At 44.2% G+C, this 17,648-nt stretch overlaps 1 protein-coding gene and 1 non-coding gene across 2 annotated transcripts in view; one reads left to right on the top strand and one right to left on the bottom strand.

Annotated features, from left to right (window-relative positions):
* The first annotated feature begins 1,567 nt into the window (after window positions 1–1,567).
* On the top strand, window positions 1,568–1,686 carry LOC117027904 (U5 spliceosomal RNA). The gene has a single exon (XR_004424019.1). It is a non-coding gene; the product is annotated as a U5 spliceosomal RNA (small nuclear RNA).
* A 1,222-nt stretch (window positions 1,687–2,908) lies between these two features.
* ARMH1 (armadillo like helical domain containing 1) overlaps window positions 2,909–17,648 on the bottom strand; it is a 46,077-nt gene continuing 31,337 nt past the window's right edge. The window contains exons 8-13 of the mRNA XM_033113448.1: window positions 5,802–5,924; window positions 5,644–5,716; window positions 5,406–5,535; window positions 5,251–5,328; window positions 4,903–4,984; window positions 2,909–4,824 (exon numbers count right to left, since the gene is read on the bottom strand). Of these exons, the coding sequence (XP_032969339.1) occupies window positions 4,709–4,824; window positions 4,903–4,984; window positions 5,251–5,328; window positions 5,406–5,535; window positions 5,644–5,716; window positions 5,802–5,924 (602 nt within the window). The 3' untranslated portion in view covers window positions 2,909–4,708. The remainder of the gene's footprint in view (window positions 4,825–4,902; window positions 4,985–5,250; window positions 5,329–5,405; window positions 5,536–5,643; window positions 5,717–5,801; window positions 5,925–17,648) is intronic.

Genomic DNA, 17,648 nt, shown 5'->3' with positions numbered 1-17,648 from the left:
TCAAGATTTGTGAAGCATTGTTTAGAAAATTACAGAAGTCACTTTCAAAAGTGTAAGAAAAAAATTAATTTAAAATTGTACCAGTTGATATAAATGCATGCACAGTAAAGATTACTAAATTTCTAAGAGTAGATGAGCCCTCTCTGTACTATCTCTGCAACGTTCTGTGAATCTATAATTATTTCAAAATAAAGATTTTAAAAATTGTCAAAAAAAAAAAAGATTTCTAAGTTTCTTTCTTAAAGTGAAGCTCAGTAGAAACGGTTTAGAATGAAAAGTTCCATTTGTTCTCTTGTGGTTACAGGAAAGTTTGTGTTTTTGTTTCAGAAAAAAATTCTGACAGAAATCTATTAAAACTAAAGTGAAGCATTTTTCTTTGTTGTTGATTACCATATTCCATAAGGAGAACTTGTTTGGACCGTACTATAAGTCTGGTGAGTTCCTTCTCTCTCTGTTCCCCTCTCTCCCTCCTTCTTTTTCCATTTCTTTTTCAGTTGGAAGATAATAGACCTACAGGGAAGAACCCGTAAAGAGAAGAGACAGGTTAGTTATCATGTTGTTAGGTAGGTTAGTTAGCAAGTTGTTAGGTAGACAGGGAGGTTCCTGGTGGAATAAACAAAGGCAGCCATATCCTGAAACTCCAGGTTTTGAAATCACTCCTTCAATCCAGGACAAAATGTAATAGCACCTTGAAGTTAATCATAAAATTTCTTTTGGCTGGACAAATGGAACAGATCTGATAGATAGATGTGGGTTATTTTGTTAATACCCTTAGAATGGGCAAACAGAAGAAACCTATTAGACGAATTTCTTTAGAAGGTATCAGTTCCCTTCTTTAAACAGGCAAAAGAAGATACAAGAATAAGAGCCTTTGCTCCACGCTGGGCACCCCGTTCAGGACCCCCTCCCACCTGGGAGCTCTGACCCTTTGCTTTCAATAAACTATCTTGTTTTAAAACTCCTCACCTCTGCTTGGTCCGTGCTTCCAATCGATCTCACAAGACACGATCCTGGTACTCAAAAAGCTCCACATCATTACAGTGCTCATTACATATCCCTGTCTCCTAGGCCTAGCGCAGGTTTTGACATAATGCACAATACATTTTTGTTGAATGAATCTATGAAGACAATTATTTTCAAGACTTTAAAAAAAAAAAATTTATTTTTTTAATTCAAGAGAAATTTTAACTTGGAGGGCCATCCATGTCAGACTTTACGGTTGAACCAGGTTTCTTTATTCCTGCCAATCTGGTTTCTGTTCTGCCCCTGGGTGGTGGCCCTAGGTTTAGCAGGAAAAACTAATGAGCTGTTTAAGATATTTCCGGAAACCAGATTGGTGACTCTTCATCTACATACCCACAATGCATTGCACATAGGCTTTTTCCTATCTTTTAGAACGGCTTTATTTTTCCTTTTGTTTCGACATTTTTTCCCCCTAAAATGAGGTTACTGTCACAGAATTGTCTGAACTAAAGTCATAAGCCACTAAGTCTTCTGAGAAAATAGTTACCGTTGCTGAACTAGCAGTTACAGTTACTCGAGGACTGTGTGGGAGGTATCAGCACCCATACTCTGGTTTCTCTTCAGATCGTATAAATCTTTCGCCTTTTACTAAAGATTTCCGTGGAGAGGAACAATTCTGAGTTTATACCTAATTTTTTGAGGCCTTGCATTTTTTGCAGGGCTGATAAAAGTCCATAAAAGCAGAATATAGTTGAGTATGCAGGATGTTTATGACATAAAGTTTTGTATCTCGCACGAAATTTACGTGGTTAGTGGTGTGAAAATCCCCCCAGATTTTATGTGCAGTTTTTACGTTTGTGTGGTATGTGGATAATATTTCCGATATCCACTACGTCTTTTGGAGTAGTTTTTGCAGGTTGTTGCTTCGTATGACCACTGTTCCCCACGCGTGCATCTGGAAACCGCAATGAGTTGGCCCGCAGGGAACAAAGTTAATTTATCGACTGGGTAGACGGATGAGGGTGGTTTTCCCTACTGTTTCAAGGGGCTGATTCGACTACTCCGCTTAAAGGTTGCTCACCGTGGGCAGCCGTTACATCCCGGCCTACTAGGTGATCTTTAGGAAAATGCCTCTGTCATGCTTTGGGTTGTGCATCTTGTTCTCGCGGAACTGTGTGTTCTTGTTGGGAGAGGCAAATGCTGACCCCAATAGAGAAAAAAAGGACAAGCGCTGTCATTCGGGAAGACCGGGGAGGAAGGGGCCAGCTCCCCGGAGGAAGGGAGGGCTGCCAACCGCAGCCTTGCCCCTTAGCAGCCACACAGTTTTTAAAAAATTCAAGTACGTTCACAGAGATGGCGGATACACTTCATCCCTAAGGCTTTGAATTTGTTACATTCACACGTTAGAGACCATCAGGCATTAACTTGAACTGTGTCCTGTGCCTGGCAGTGGGCCTGGCACCGAACGGTCGCCCAGTAGATGTTTGCTACCTGTAGAATACCTGGTTAACCTGTTTTTGTCGAGGCCTTGATTAAAACTTTTAAAGTTCAAACTCAGGCATATCTATTCATATTTTTCAAGGCCCACCTCTCTGAGGTCTGAGGTTCTGGCTCCAAGGGTTGCACTTGTGTAACTTTGCTTTCAAAAAAACTTGAAATATAATCGGTTACTGTTTATAGAACATATTTATAAATGTTTTTTTGGAAGAGATAATTTAGCCTTAAAACTAGAATTGGTTCATTTGTTACAAATAGAAAATTCTCAGGTTTCTCTGTAATTTCAAATTTTAAAGTGGATCAAGACAGCAAGTAATTGTAATAAATTCAAACATTAAATACAAGCGTATACTACATGACAATCAAATGCAATATACAAACTTTAACTGGATTCCAAACAAAAAAATAAAAATGAAATAAAGAAAACAAAAGGTACATTTTGGAATAATTGTGGAAGCTTCAATACGTACAATATTTTAGATGATATTGAATTGATAATTGTATTAGTTTTCTTGATGCTGTAACAACCACAAACTTAGTGACTTAAAACAATATAAATTTATTCTCTTACAGTTCTGGAGGTCAGAAGTCCAAAATTGAGGCGTTGTTGGGGCTGCATTCTTTCTAGAGGCTTCAGGGGAGAGACTGTTACCTTGCCTTTTTTCAGCTTATAGAAGTTTTCTGCATTCCTTTGCTCCTGACCCCTTCCGCGCATCTCTCCAACCCTCTTCTGTGGTGTCATCACCTAATACTAACTCTGGACCCCTCTGGCCTTCCTCTTTTAAAGACCCTTGTGATTACCTTGGGCTCACCAGGATGATCTAGGATAATCTCCCCATCTCAAGACCCTTATTTTAATTACACCTGCAAAGTCCCTTTTACCATGTAAGGTAACATATTCACATATCCCATAGATAAGGATGTGGACATATTTAGAGGTCATTACTCAGACTACCACAATAAAGATATTGTAATTATGTAGGAGAATGTCCTTATTCTTAGTAGAAACAATATTGAAATATTTAGTGGTGAAATGTCATGATAGCTAAAACTTTCAAATAACTCAGTAAACACAGAGCAAGTTAGAAATAGTCGTTTTAGATTTTTGTATTATACTTGATTTCATTTTTTAAAGTTCCATGGTTTTTATTAAACTATGATTATCTTAGACCACTGGTTTCCAGATTTTGGATTTTCCAATTATTAAGATTTCCAAAAAATTTCTGGAGTACTGATTTTTTTTTTTAATTGTTCTACAAAAGAAGGGCCATTTCAAGACTAAAAACAGTAGAATGACTTGACCCCAAAGGACAGGACACTTCTTTAAAATAGGAAATCCATTTAGCTTTATGGAAACATAACTATATTTGGTTAATTTTTCTCTCCACTCTAAGCCTTCAGACCAAATACAGGAAAGCTGAGGGTAAAAATTAATTTGGGGGAAGGCTGGGTCGCCTTAGACCGACATCAGGGCCGGTAGTGCCCTCTTGTGGTATTTTGGAGAATTACCGCCATTTGACTTGATTTCCTCGGATTTGAGGGACAATTCCTTCACAATACCTCCGTCATTCATTCATGCATGCTAGGCATTGTTCTCAGTGTTTGGGATATATCAGTAAAGAAAAAAATCTCTATATAGCTATATATCTGTACCTATATAGCTATAAATAAACAAATAAGTGCTATGGAGAAAATAGCATAAGCGGGACTGGGGGCCATTGGGTAGGGAGTGGTAGTGAGGGTTGCAACTTAAAAGGAGTAGCCCTCATTGAGAAGGTGACTTTGTGTAGAGTTGAAATGAGGTGAGGGAGTTAGTCATGCAGCTAGATATCTGGGGTAAGAGGTTCTAATAACAGAACCTCTCTCACTGTTCAACAGAAGACAGCACAAAATTCTAAGGTGAGAGCTTCTTTGTCAATTTTAGGAAACACACAGCAAGTGTGTCTGGAGCCAGTGAGGGAGAGAGAGACAAGTAGCAGATGAGTTCAGAGGTAATGGGAGACTAGATCTTCTAGGGCTCTGCTCTCATTTGATCTCCCTCCCTTCTCCACACATAGAGAACAGATAAACAGCAAGACTGTTTATTGAACTCCTCCCAGCGGACAGTTCTCCCTCTACCCCACTGGCAAGCCTAACTCCCAGCCTCCCACCTAAGACCAAGGGGAATCGCCCTGAGATGGACTCCAGGCTGCCGCTGGGCTTTCTGCCACACAGCCTTGGCCTTCCTGGCCTGCCTCGGAGGCTCTTGTCACTCCTTTCCTTTCACATCCTCCTGGAAGTGTGTGATATAGTCCCGCTGCTCCTGATCACGAGGGCCAAGGTAAAAGCCCATGTTGCTGTTAGAGAGGCCACCGAGGTTTAATGCTGGGGAAAGGAAGGTGAGCTTGAGTCTGGGGCGCTGGCTGCACCTCTGCTCCAGATCCCCTCACTCCCCACTCGTACCTCTGGTGACGTTGACTTCGTTGGCTGCCAAGATGTCCGCCTGAATGCTGTCTATTTTCATGTGTAAGTCCTCGGCGTTGCTCTGAGGACAGGAGCAAGAGGAACCCGGCTGAGGTGCTGGGGCAGTCTGGACTTGGAGTTGGGCTTGGGCAGAAGGATGTTGTAGGCAGGAGCAGGAAAGGGAACCAAAAAATGCTGGGTGGAGGAGCCCAAGCCAGGACAGCTCCTCCTGCGGCTGGCCCCCAGGCCATCTGTGTGGGGGTGTACTAGCGGAGGGACGGTGTGGAGGAGGCACCGTTCTGTCGAGGCCAACTGCTCTTTGTGGTGGGGAGGGTAGGGAGCACTTACGAGGAAGAGCTTGTAGAGTTCCTCTCCCATGGACTTGCGCACATGCTCCTCCACCACTGGGAACATCTGCACGAAGCACTGCGGCAGGCGGGCAGTGTGACTGTGGTGCCCACGTCTGCTGCCTGCCTCCCCGCCGCTGCCCACTACCCGCTCACCTCCAGCGTGAGGCTGGCTTGCCGCTGGCTGTTGCTGTGGTCTGTGTTGCCCATGGCGGCCATCAGGCTGTGCACCACACGCAGGTGCAGCATCTGCTCTGCGAGGCTATTGCTGCTGCGAGCCAGCACCCTGGGACAGGGATTTGGGTTGCGGCAACCCCTGGGGACTCTCTGGCGCCCGCCAGAGCACTCCCGGGGCCTACTAGCTGCATCCACCCACTGCCCCCTGCCCGCTTACCCGATAGCCTTAGCGGCCGCGGCCTGCTGTAAAAACACCGGCAGGTGGGCTGTGAGCTGCAGGACCGTGGAGTCTGGTGGAGCGGCAGCCGTGAGGCAAGAGGCCCCTCCCACTCCCACTGCCGGATGCCCTCCGCCCCCCTCCCTGCCGATCCCTACCATTGAGGATCTTGGGCTGCAGTTTGCTGGTCTCCTTGACAGAAGGTATCAGCAGGGCCACGAGGCCCTTGAGCAGTGCTGTGCACACGTCATATTTGACCAGGTCCTTGATCAGCTCGATGGCTGGGGAAGGGTAGAGGCAATGGAGAAGTCCCACCCCCACCCAAGTATCAAAGAGCCGCTTGAACCAAGTCACTTCCCTTTTCTCCCATCTTCATTGACCTTTCCTGACCTTTAATTGGCCAGCACTGCGCAAGGTGTGGTGGTAGCTGGGCAGGGGACACCTCAGTCCTGGTCTCCTGGAGCTTGTGGTTATGGGGGGTGGGGGAGTCGCCGAGCCCACGCATCGCGATGGCTTAATAGCTTTTAGGGCTGGAGGCCCCACATCTGTGGGGCCACCTTCAGCTTGGAGGAATCCAGAAGGATTCATGGAGGAGGAAAGGGCTGGGGTTTCAAGAGAAGACAAGGATGGGGAAAAACAAGGGGTGAGAGGGAGAGGGAGCAAGAGGGTGGGGGATGTGTGATAAAAAATGAGAAAGGGGTAGGAAGCAAGGTAGACAGCAGTTTAGAGAAGCTTGTTTCTGATGAACCATTACTGAACCCTTCTTTGCCTCGGCTCAAGGGCTTCCCATAGAGTATCCCACTGAACCTCAACCAATTTTACATTTGAGGGAAGGAGGCTCAGAGAGTTAAAGCACTTTGTTCAAGGCACCACGGCCAGAAAGAGGTGGAAGCAAAGGGAAGGAAAGATTTGGTTAGAAAAGAGGAGGGAATTAGAACTCATTGAAGGGGATTTTCTGTAGATACTTTCCAGTCAGTCCTTCCTTCCAGCTTTCACTCAGCCCATTGTCAAATCTGCATTGAATGCCTATTGCGCCACGTACACAGTATGGTGACAGGTGTGGTAACAGGTGCCGTAAAAGGGGTCAGAATGCCCGGAAAGATGGCGAGCGCTGCATATTTTTGTAAAGAGAGAGGAACTCTAGAGAGACAGAACTAAAAGGGAGAAGGGTGAGATGGTAATGCAACGGTATACCATCGTACACCGGGGTAAATGTGACTCTAAACATACGTGTTGGCTACATGGTGGACAGCACTTAGAAACATGCTGTCCCCAGCACAGGAGCCAAGTAGGCCCTATTTCTCCACTTACTCGTGGGGGAACAGGATTTAGGGACTAAGTTCTTGGGTTCCTGACTAGCTCATTTGCATACCAGAATGCAATGTAGACACAGAATTACTATATTAATAGTATTACCTGTTTGCGTAACGAAAATTAACCTTTTATTTCCTTGTCAGGAGATTTAACCCAGTAAGAACATGTTTGGGATAATTCTCTACAATGGGAGAAAAGCTTTTGTCCGCCGATGCAAAGGCACCGCAAGTGTTGGGGGACCGGCGGGTATCCGGGAAGGTGGGCATGAGCAGGAACTGTATAGTCTCGTCTCTCTTTGAAGAGAGAAAGAATGTCTTCTGCCTTTAAGTAGATTCTTTTCGTAGGGAGGAACACTAAAGGATTGGTGGTGAAATTTTTTGAAGCCTTGCTTGAGCAAGGCTCAGTATTCGGTGTACTAAGAATAGACCCGTGGCCTACAGAAACGTAAATAACAACTATTTTGATGGTTTTAGGGTGGGTGGTATTTTTTCCAGTTTTCTACATTTTTTGTGAGAAGTTTGTGGTGTGTGTGTTATAAGTTTGAGTATGAGTTTCTAGTTTTTTTTACTGTAGTGGAAAACTCTATCGCTACCCGGTGCTGTAGCACACTCTGCAGCAAAAAAAAGGTTGTTTTGGATCCATTCCTATCCAGACTCTGGGGAGATAACAGGGGGACGACCCGAGGACGAATGCTAGCTAACCTTCCCAAATGTACCCAGAGAAAGCTCATCACTCACGGGGCGCTGCAATCAGGACTCCAGTTTAAAACCGCATGTTTTCCTTGGGTCAACGTACATCTTTTCCAAAAATCCATGTCACAGTTACCTGGCAGAGTGGTGCAGCACAGTAAGAGACTATCTAGTCTTGGAGAGCTGCAGTCAGTCAAGGTAAGAGTGTCTGACGACATTAGTAAGTGTACTCTGGTTCCTCTTCAGATCTCATGTTTTTAAAGAGTTCCGTGGAAAGGAATGTTTGGGAGCTTACCTTATTTCTGATCTCAATGGGAAAATTTTTAATGTTGGTAATTAGACCATTACTAATTAGTCGGTTAGTTGAGAGGAATAAAATACTTGGGAATATAATAATTAAGATGATGATAGGAAGTTCTATTATCTTAGGGATAATGAAAGAATAAATTTTCATTTATTTCTCGAGTGGGGTGTTTTGATGTTTTAACTGTTGTAGGTTCTCTGGGTTTTCATCTATTAAGAATGACGTATGCTATAGTGTTTTTTTGTAGATAGCTCTTATCAAGTTGAGATTAAATTTTTTCAAACTTTTTTCTATCAAAATGATATATACACAGTATGCATTCCTAGGTGACATATCCTTTTTATATACTGATCGATTCAATTTGCTGTTGATTCAATGAAGCTATCTGAACTTATAGAAAAAAAATTAGTTACTGATTCATTTTCTTTAATGGTTAGAGGACTGTTTGCGTTTTCTATTTCTTCTTGAGTCCATTTTGATTAAGTTGTATTTTCTAGCAGTTTTCATCTAAATTTTCAACATTGAACAAAAATGTTAGGGTTAGGGTTAGGGTTTAGGGTTAGCTTAATGTATTTATGCTAGAGGTCTCAGACCTCCCACCTGCCTTCTCTCTCCCTTGCCTTTTTTTTTTTTTTTTAAGGAGGGCGCAGGTCACAGTGGCCCATGTGGGGACTGAACTGGCAACCTTGCTGTTATTAGCACCACGCTCCAACCAACTGAGCTAACCAGCTAACCCTCTCCCTTTCCTTTTGATGCTACTTACTTTCTTCAGGATGTCAAAGGGCCTCAGCTTTGAGTGCTGGGCTTATCTTTCTGGGTTCTCATCTCCGCCTAGATTTTGATCTGGTAATTCCTCACTGTACTGCTCTCCAATGTCATTAAGAAGATTACAATTTTTTTCCTTCTAGATATTTGTGGTACAGTGGGAAATAAATATTTGAGTTTTGTTTCAGGTTCTTAGCACACAGCTTCTAAAACCCTTGGACCCTCCAGAGTGATGAAGGTCTTTTGTATGTTAAATGAGATAACTGGTGGCTGGGAGCCCCTAGACTGTATCAGCATGGGGGCTGGTCACCAAAAAGACTAAGGCATGATTACAGAGTTGGAACTTTCAGCTCTACTCCCTGACCTCTGGGAAGTGGACAGGAACTAAAGAATGAGTTAAGTACCAATGGGCAATCATGTCTATGTAATGAAACCTCCGTAAAAACCCTTAGGCAATGGGGTTTGGAGAGCTCCTGGACTGATGAACACATTCAGGTGTGGGAGGGTGGTGTGCTCTGACTAGCCCCCCAGCCCATACCTTGCCCTCTGCATCCCTTCCATTTGGCTGTGCCTGAGTTGTGTCCTTTATAACAAAGTGGTAATAGTAAGCAAAGTGCTTTCCTGAATTCTGAGTTGTTTTAGCAAATCATAGAACCTGAAAGGGAGAGTTATGGGAACCCCTGGAACTCGTAGCCAAGTTAGACAGAAGAGTGGGTAACCTGGGGACCTGATGCTTGCAACTAGCAGCTGAAGCGAGGGCAGTCTTGTGGGACTGAGCCCTGAAACCTGTGGGGTCTGAAGTTAAACTCTGGGTTCTTAGTGTCAGAATTGAACTGAATTGTAGGACACCCAGTTGTTGCCTGCAGAGAATTGGAGAATTGCTTGGTGTGGAAAACTGCCTACCCATTTCGTGTCAGAAGTGTTGTGAATAAAGACAGCTCAATATTTTAGACTCCAGGAGCTAAATGATCCAAAATGCCTAGCCTACCATTATCAGAAAAAGGAGTCTTCTTCACCTGGCTATTGGTACTCATTTGTCTAGACTCAGCTCAGAAATTAACTTTCAGGAATCTTTCTCTGGCCTGTTCACTCCCTGCTCCTCTCTGGACTCAGGAGTATATGTCCTGTGTCTCTGGCCCATTTTTCTCACCATGGAATACTGGTAACTGTCTTTCCACTAGTGTGTGAACTCCAGTGAACATATCTAAGGCATCTCTGTCCACAGCCTCAAACCATTCCAGGCACACAATGCATGCTCCATAAACGTTGTTAAAAAGAATTGACTGGATCCTGCACTCCTGTAGGCTAAAGACCACTTGGGTCATTGAGGACTGTGCTTGGAAACTGCCAGCCTGGTGGTAGATGACCCCAGAGGAGTCTCTGCACTGGCCACTGTGGCCCTCATCCACCCTGAGCTACAGAACTATGCCTGGCTCTCATTATTCCACAGGCTGGAGAGACAGTACCACCACTGCTCCCTCCCCCGCCCCCAGCCCCCCACGGCCAATTCTGAGAGCTCTCTGAAGCCAGGACCTTATACTTCTTGGTCAGCCCAGACGTGAGCCACATACTACGAATGCTCACTTCATAAGAACCAGGCATATGGAAAGGGGAAGGGATTGTGGCCCTTTCTCCATGGTGGGAGACAAGGGGCATCTGGTGAAGTGGCCAGTGAAAGGGACTCCATGGATCTACAGAGCACACAGGACGGGTCTCTACAGGAGATTGTTCTCAGCTCTTGGAAACTTTACTTGCTTAACTCCAAATAAACATCTGCTGCCTAATAACGAACATGTGCTGGTGATTTATCACCTTGTCAGAAAACTGTCATTGACAATCACCTTTTACCCAGAGGCAGAGGCTGGGAGGCAGCCCGCTGCCCCATCCTGTGTTTCACTGTCTGCCCACTGCACCCTCCTGCCTGGTGCGGAACATCACCAGCTGCAAACCGCGCCAGAGGGAGGGAGAGCTGGCTTTTCCACTCCAGACCTCACTGTGCCCTCCAGCAGGAATGAGACAACCAGTGTTGGCTGGTGTATAGCTCAAAGGAAAGGCACCCATAGGCTACCACAGGGAGAGACACCCATCTCCCTGAAATCACCCTTCTGCCAGATCCTGGGGATCCTCCCCTCTATCCAGGCTCCAGAGCCATGGGGCACACCACAGGGCTCAGTCCTGAAGCCCCACACAAAGCCAGCCTTGTCTTAGCCGAGTTTTCCCAATCACAGAATCAAAGATTCACTCCCAGGCTGAAGATCCTCAAGGAAATCCTGTGCTACCCCTTCCAATGCTTGGCATTTGGAGACAGGCTTTCTGGGGCAGTCCCTCTCCTCTGTGGATCAACGTGATTCAGAAACAGCTGCTTCATTCAGGAACACTTCCTATGACTGTCCCACCACTGCTTCTGGGCTTCCCCTTTCGTCCAGGTCCTCCAGGGTAGCCCTTGCAATCCCAGCTGTTCGCCCCGCCCCCACCCCCCATACCAGCCTCTGGTTGCACAGATGTGGTTCTAATTTGGAACCACAGAGCCAGCAACATTGTAGAGGGAAAGGGACTAGCACACAAGCCTCCCTGGTTTCCCCTAAACACCCTCCACACTCCCACATGCACAAAAATGCAGCCCGGGCTGCCTCTGGCTGGTACCTGAGATCCCCTGGTCTTTCTCACTTGTTCTCTTATTATTTAGTTATGAAACCTTTTCTCCATTCCTCTTGAATTAATGCAGCGTGGTTTTTAGATCTGAGTGGTTGGCTCCTCCTCATACCCGACTATACTGGGCCTTGTCGGCTACAGCACCTCTCTTAATAGTGGCTGGGCTCTTTCCAGGCACAAGCTGGTAGCAACACCTTATTGCCAGGACACTGTGGGACAAATACCTGCCTGTGCCTCAGAGAGCTCTTCCTGCAGCAAGAAATGACTCGGTGAACATTTAGGGTAGAAACGAATGGATGAAGATATTTTTATGAAATTTCCCTGACCACAGATGGCATTCTCTGCCCACATAGGACCAAGTGCTCCAGGAGACAAATATCTAGATCTTCTACCTACTCACTTTACACTAAATGCTTGATCCTTCATTGATTATGTATCTGCAACACTTGGAGCTCCTTGGAAAAATGGAGATTTAGTCACTGAATCATTTTTGATTGAGTTTTAAAATTCACAGCTGTCACTGTTTACACTGAAAGTGAAACTGCGAATCCTTGCCCAAATGCCTCCACAAGAACCACAGCCAGTCACAACTCTTTATACACTGTGCTAGTTACTAAGCATAGCAGACTCTTAGGAAAGCAAAGGACAACAGGAGACGACCATCTTTGGCAGCTTTGCCTGAAGCTTGTGTTGTTGACAATACCAAACTGTCCTAAATTGAAGCAGCCATTGATTTATTCTTTGATGCATTCATTTATCTAACAAAATAATTACTGAGCATCTTCTCCATGCCAGACCCCTGTGATACAGCTAAAGGAGGACTAAAATATAATCTGTGCCCTCAGGGATGCCCAGTCTAATGGGGGAGATCAGTAAGGAAGCTAGCATTTATGATGCTGTGTTACAAGAGTCAGGAGAACACAGAGGAAATCAGGCTGGTGTGAGGGTGTGTTGAGGGGTGGGGGATAGAGAATCAGAAGGTTTCCTTGGAGAAGGAAACATGTGAACTGACAAAGCCATGGGGAAAAGGGAGGGACTGGAATGAAGAATTTAGCGAGTGCCATATTGGATAGTGCATGCCACCCCCAGGCAGGCAGGGAGGTCTGGCTGGGACATGGGTTTTGGTGAGAGCTAGCCCCAGATTCTGAGGGCTTTGCATGTGCCAACCATCCTATAGAGCAGGTGTTTTCTCACCTTTCATTTCAGAGAAAACTAAGACTCAAGAAAGTTGAGTAACTCGCCCAAAGTCAAACAGCTAAAAGTAGTGGAATGACTCTGTCAGACCCCAAAGCTTGTATTCTCACCCCTAAGCTCTACTGCCTCCACTCTGGTGGAGGACTAGGAAAATAGACTGTTTGTGGGCACTCTACTGGAGAGATGGAGATCAGTTTCGAGGTGAGAAATACAAAGTCATGAATTATAGCAGTGGAGACAGAATGGCGAAGAGGGAACAGGTTTGAATGATATTAAGGAGTTATGGCTGGTCTTATTAGAAGTTCGTTGAAGCAGGAAGAGATGACAATTGCCCACATTTATAGCCCGGATGATTGGGTGCTTTTCACTGAGGTTGGAACGTTGGAGAATGAAAGGTTTGGAGCTGGAATACCAGGAGTCCAATTCTGAACAATGTCAGTGACATCCAAGGGGAAATGTTGAGAAGGCAAATGGAAACAAGAGTCAGGAGTTCAGGAGAGAGGTCTGAGCTGTAGAGAGGTCACTCAACCACTGTGCCCACCATCTATAAAACGGGAATAATAATACCGTTTCCCCGAAAATCAGACCTAGCTGGACCATCAGCTTTAATGCATCTTTTGGAGCAAATATTAATATAAGACCCGGTATTATATTATATTATATTATAGACCTGGTCTTATATTATAGTAAAATAAGACCAGGTCTTATATTAATTTTTGCTCCAAAAGACTCATTAGAACTAATGGTCCGGCTAGGTCTTATTTTCGGGGAAACACGGTAGTGCTCATCTCATCAGCTTGTTGTGAGGGTTAAACGAGTAAAGAGCTAGAGCAGTACTTAGCATATAGTAAATACTTTATGTTATCCATTATTGTTTCTATCACTATAGGTGGAAATTAAAACCACAGGACTGGATGAGGTACCACAGAAAGAAAAGAAATAGAAGAGGATCTGAGATTGAATCCTGAGAGAAAAAGAAACCAGCACTTCGAGGAGTGGTGGAGGAATAGGGAGATACAAAGCCCTGAGAAGCAGTTTTCAGAGAGATGGGAGGCAGCCAGGAGAGGTGGGGTCTGGAAAGGAAGAGACCAGAGTCTTCAGGGAGGGTGGTGTGATCAATCAGGAGGGTTTGAGCAGTTGTGCGTTCATACGCAGGGAGGCGGAGAAGCAGCTCCGCTGGGTCCGTGATCACTCATTTGACAATCGATTGAATACGTGTCAGCAACAGTGCCAGTGCTGACTGAAGTAATAGTAAACAGAACAGATGCAAGGAGCGGGCCACGGGCACTCAAAACGGTAGTTTAAGAGGAAAGGTTCCTCCAATTCCAAGAGGAACCATAGAACCCACAGCCTGTCAGCACCGGAAGAAAGCTGGTTGAAGTGATCAACTGATAGATGAAGAATCCCAGAAAAAATGATTTGCCCGGGGAATCAGTGAAAAGGAGACCGAGCTGCAGCAGCAGGCTTGGTATTCTTTTGGCAGAAGGAATCATAGAAATGGGATTGCACCTGCGAATTGTGGCTGTGCCATGCAAGTATTTCCAAGGCACTCAGCACTGATGAGGTTTGTTTTACAATTCTTTCCTCTTAGATAGAGCCTTGGAAAACCAGTGTCCCGTTTCTTTCTCTTCACTTCCAGTCAAGACTGCCACCTGCTGGCCACAGGTGAGCAGTGCGCTTCAGTGCATGTTCATACACAGGTTTGCTTCCTTTTCCGGCAGGTTAAGAGTATACGTTTGGCAAGTTGCTCTGTTGTAAGGAAGAAACCTGTGTCAGGCATCTTCCCGACCAATTATATTCTGTTTCTGATTCCTGTATATTTCGTCACCTCTTTCACCACATCCTTTTCAAAGCCCAATGTTGAAACATTAAAAATATATTTTATGCACTATTTCATGTAAAAAAAAGCCAGGCAATAAAGTAATTAATGTTACGTGCTCTGGTGGTATATGAATTGCTGAATCATTGATTATGAATTCAGTTACTATGGTGTATCTTCCTCTGCTCTTCTGGGCAGGTCTCACCAAGTCTGAGCAGCCTGCTCACTGGTATTTTGCCCGGCTCCTGACACCGGAGTGGAGTACCACTGTGCCAGGGACATAAGGGGAGATGGTACCAGGCCCGGGCAGACACAGAGGCTTTGAGGGGCCAGGAAAACGGGGAAAATAGAAACAAGCTTTTTCTGAGGGCTTTCTGAAAGCTGGGCTCTGGAAGACTGTATAATGAACTTTATAAATGCTAAAGTGTCACAATTGAAGTGCTCATATAATTTTGGGGAAATGACATATCTTTTAAATATACTCAGCAGATCTTTATGTGGAACTATCGTTTAGTGTCAGAGCCTTGTGACTGTTGTTCAATGAAGTGACACAGGACAGGTGGCCTCTTACCCAGCAGGAAAGGCTGAAACGACTGCCCATGTGGGTTCAGAAGAGGAAAGCAAATGCACGAGGTTCTGTGGTGCAAAAGCAGTAGTTCTAAAAACAGACCTTGTAGTGTGTGCTTCATCCTGTGAAGGGCAGGGAGCTGAGAAAACATAATTTAAAGATATATGTTTTATTGTAATAATAATGAGGTTGTCTAGCCTCAGGTTTTGTCTGCTTCTCAAAACTGGTAAAAACAACAAAAAATGTCTTGTTCTCGTAACACTGGAGAGACAGGATAGTGTGGTGGTGAGGAGAGTCAGACTGCCTGGGTGTGACCTGCAACTTTCCCACTTATCATCTTTGATAAGTTATTTAATTGCTCTGCGCCTCAGTTTCCTCATCGGTAAACTGGGGGGATAATAGTACCTACTTCTCAGAGTTGTTCTGAGGATTACATGAGATGATTAAACCACTTAGCACAGTGCCTGGCCCATACCATCAGTCACTTGTAGCAATTACTATTATTACTATTATTGCTGATGTAACGAAGGTCAAGGAGGGCAAGGACTTCGTTTCATTGGTCACTATATACTCAGTGCCCAGCCCAGTGCCCACTCTTGTCTAATAAGTAAACAAATTAATGAAAAACATAAATAATTGAAAAGTACATCAACAAAGGATATCACCAAGACAGTGAAAAGACAACCTATAGAATGGGAGAAACCATTCTAGTGTCCAGAATATATAAAGAACACTTACAACTCAAGAACAAAAAGACAAACAACTCAATTTTAAAAATGGACATGGGACTTGAGTATATATTTCTCCAATGAAGAAATATAAATAGCCAACAAGCACATGAAAAGATGTTCTACATCTTTAGTCACTAGGGAAATGCAAATCAAAACCACAATGAAGTACCACCACTCCACATGTACTGCGATGGTTATATATATATTTAAAAAAGGACCATAACAAGTGTTGGTAAGGATGTGGAGATATTGGAACCCTCATACATTGCAGGTGGGAATGTAAAATGGTTCAGCTGCTGTTGAAAACAGTTTGATGATTCTTCAGGTTAAACTGAATTACCATATGACCCGACAATTCTACTCCTAGGTATATACCCCAAAGAACTGAAGGCAGTCACTCAAACAAATACATGTATACGTATGTTCACAGCAGCACTGTTCACAATAACCAAAAGGTGGAAACAGCTCAAATATCCATCAGCGGATAGAATGGATAGACAAATTGTGATATACAGTGGGATATTATTCAGCCATAAAAGAATGAAGTACTGATACACACTACCACATAGATGAACCTCGAAAATATTATGCTAAATGAAAGACGCCAGATACAAAAGGTCACATACATGATTCCATTTGTATGAAATATCCAGAAATAAGTAAACCCACAGAGACAGAATGCAGATTGGTGGTTTCCAGGGGTTCGGGGAGGTGATGGGGAACAAATGCTTGATGATTCCTTTTAGGGTAATGAAAATGTTTTAGAACTAGATAGAGGTAGTAGTTACATAACACTGTGAATGTATACTAAGCGCCACTGAATTCTTCATTTTGAAATGGTTAATGTTATGTTATGTGAATTTTACCTCAACTTAACACAAGCTTTTATGAAGAAGAAAGTAAACCAAATCTGTAATTCATTTCTAAATAAATCGTACTTCTTAGTATTAGGAATCTGTGTAACCTCTTGAAACCAAGAACCTAAGGAAAGCGAACAATGATGTTGTTGCCTGCCACCAGTCTCTCCAGCTCCTTGGGGGTCCGGGGAAGAGATGTCACACATTCAAAGACCTGTCCATGTCTGTCCTGTTTGGTTACTTAGGGCCACTGTTCCCCTGCACTAAAGCTCTAGACGATTCCACTATATCAGTGCAATGGAGTATGCTCAGCCATGACCGCTGCTGTTGTACTCGCAGCTGAGCTGATAAGCCACATTTTCAACTTCACTATATCAAACTTGATCATTTTATTAGTAAGTCTAGTTACTCCTAGGTTCTAGGTCAATTACACAAACATTTTATTCTCCAAATGACCATTTTTCTAAATTCACAAACAGCTCCATGTTACCATAAACTTATTTCTTATACCTAATTTGTTAATTTTTCAGCCATTTGGATTAGATGTTGGTTTTAAAACATGTCCACAGAGTTTTCAGTTAAGTTTTCTTTCAAGAGGTAGAGGAGCCCAATTCTCCTTCCCTTGAGTGTAGGCTGGACTTAGTGACTGGCTTCTCATGAACAGTGTGCGACTTCTGAGGTTAGATTACAAAAGATATTGGGGCTTCCTCTGCTTGCTCTTGGATCACTCCCTCTGAGAGAAACCAGCTGCCCTGTTGTGAGGACACTCGAGCAGCCCTATAGAAAGGTCCACGTGGTGAAGAACTGAGGTGTCCTCCACCACCAGCACTAACTTGCCAGGCGTAGGCGTGAGCCGCACCGGAAGCCAGTCCTCGGATGATCGTAATTTGTTACATACCAATCGGTAACAAATAGAGATGGACAGATTTAACAAACTTCGTAGATTGCTGCAAAGTTGGAATATAATGGCTTTCATTTTCTCCTCCTAACAGCATTTTAAGGAATCTTCATCAGTCTGTACCCACGCTCTGTGTAGGTGTAGGGGCAGGGAGTGGGGGCAGGGAGGGGAAGCCGGTGTGGGACCCTGCTGGAGGTCACCATACTGCATGACC

Source organism: Rhinolophus ferrumequinum, chromosome 9 (genome assembly GCF_004115265.2).
Source record: "Rhinolophus ferrumequinum isolate MPI-CBG mRhiFer1 chromosome 9, mRhiFer1_v1.p, whole genome shotgun sequence".
Classification (NCBI taxonomy): domain Eukaryota; kingdom Metazoa; phylum Chordata; class Mammalia; order Chiroptera; family Rhinolophidae; genus Rhinolophus; species Rhinolophus ferrumequinum.
The sequence above is the reverse complement of the archived record's forward strand: the minus strand, read 5'-3'. Positions and strand labels throughout refer to the sequence as shown.